At 61.4% G+C, this 1,258-nt stretch overlaps 1 protein-coding gene across 1 annotated transcript in view; it reads left to right on the forward strand.

Moving 5' to 3' along the window:
- The first annotated feature begins 915 nt into the window (after positions 1 to 915).
- The window catches only part of MPV17 (MpV17 mitochondrial inner membrane protein), a 3,482-nt gene continuing 3,139 nt past the window's right edge, over positions 916 to 1,258 (forward strand). Inside the window, exon 1 of the mRNA XM_010024958.1 lies at positions 916 to 1,038. Coding sequence (XP_010023260.1) covers positions 931 to 1,038 — 108 coding nt within the window. The 5' untranslated portion in view covers positions 916 to 930. The remainder of the gene's footprint in view (positions 1,039 to 1,258) is intronic.

Here is a 1,258-nt window from a genome sequence, read left to right on the forward strand (position 1 = left end):
TGCAGGCTCCCAGGGGCCATGCTGCGGCCCTGGTCCATGTGGCTGGGAGAAGAGGCACATAACTCTCCCCTCGTGTGTGCTGGCTGGGGACAGTGCCTGCAGGAAGCTCAAGGTCTGTTCCCTTTGGTTGGGATCTGCTCCCCATGGCACTGCTGGGGACTGTCACAGAGAGACCGATGGCTCTGGGAGGGAGGACTGGGTGTTGCTGGGGATGCACCCGAGGCCCTGACACCCGTTGCCCATGAGGATTCACTCATGGAGACCTTCTGGGCAGGGCTGGCTTTGGGCCAGTAGCACAGCTGGGGCTGGCAGGAGGAAGGGGGATGCTGGAGCTGCTGCTACCCAAGATGAAGCCTTACTGGGTTCAGGGTTTCCAAGAATGGATCAGAGTCACAGCAGGGCTGGAGGTATGCCTGGGAACCATCCTGTGAGGACCAGGGGAATAAGCATGGAGCCCACGAAGGTCAGGGGAAGGAGCACAGGGCCAGTTGAGTTACGTCGAAGAGGTCAAGAGTGTAGGATAGAGCAGGAGCTGCCAAAGGCCCAGCTGAGCAGCAGCCCATGGGGGACGCGCACAGCAGAAGGTCCCTCACACTGATACTGAAACAAGGCAAGGAGCTGTGCCAGCAGCACACGCAGCAGTCCGGTGGGCTCTGCCCCAAAAGCCACAGGCACAGTGGGCCTTGGGATGGATCAGTCCCATGTGAGGGCCATGGGGAGGTGGCACAGCCAGGCACAGTTTTGGCCAGAGATACTGTGAGGGCGGCCCAAGGTGCTTGGCTGCTGTAGGAGGCCTTGTGCTGCAGAAGGGGCGCACGCAGTGGTGCTGCAGACAGGCAGAGACAGCACTGGGGCAGGAGGACCTGCTGTCAGCAGGGCACTGTGGGGTCTCGCCTTGACCCTGCGGCTGTTCTGGTTGCAGGGACCCTCATGGGAGCTGGCGACGTGATCGCGCAGCAGTTGGTGGAGCAGCGAGGGCTGCAGGGGCACCATGGCCCCCGGACCCTGAAGATGATGGCAATCGGCTTCTGCTTTGTGGTGAGTGCCAGCATTTGGTGGGCACCTGGGTTCAGTAACACATGCATGGTGGGGTGGAATGGAGGGCTGTTTTGGTAGGTGAGACAACAGTGCCTTGGTGTGAGTTGGGCCTCCAGCAGCTACAGGCAGAGCTGGGTCCCCTTGAGAAGGAGCACCCCGTCCCTGCACCCTGATGGATGGAGTCCAGTCTGTGCAGCCTGGGCACCCATGCCCATTCCTG

This window comes from Nestor notabilis, unplaced genomic scaffold, assembly GCF_000696875.1.
Source record: "Nestor notabilis isolate BGI_N333 unplaced genomic scaffold, ASM69687v1 scaffold17382, whole genome shotgun sequence".
In the NCBI taxonomy this organism is placed as follows: Eukaryota; Metazoa; Chordata; class Aves; order Psittaciformes; family Psittacidae; genus Nestor; species Nestor notabilis.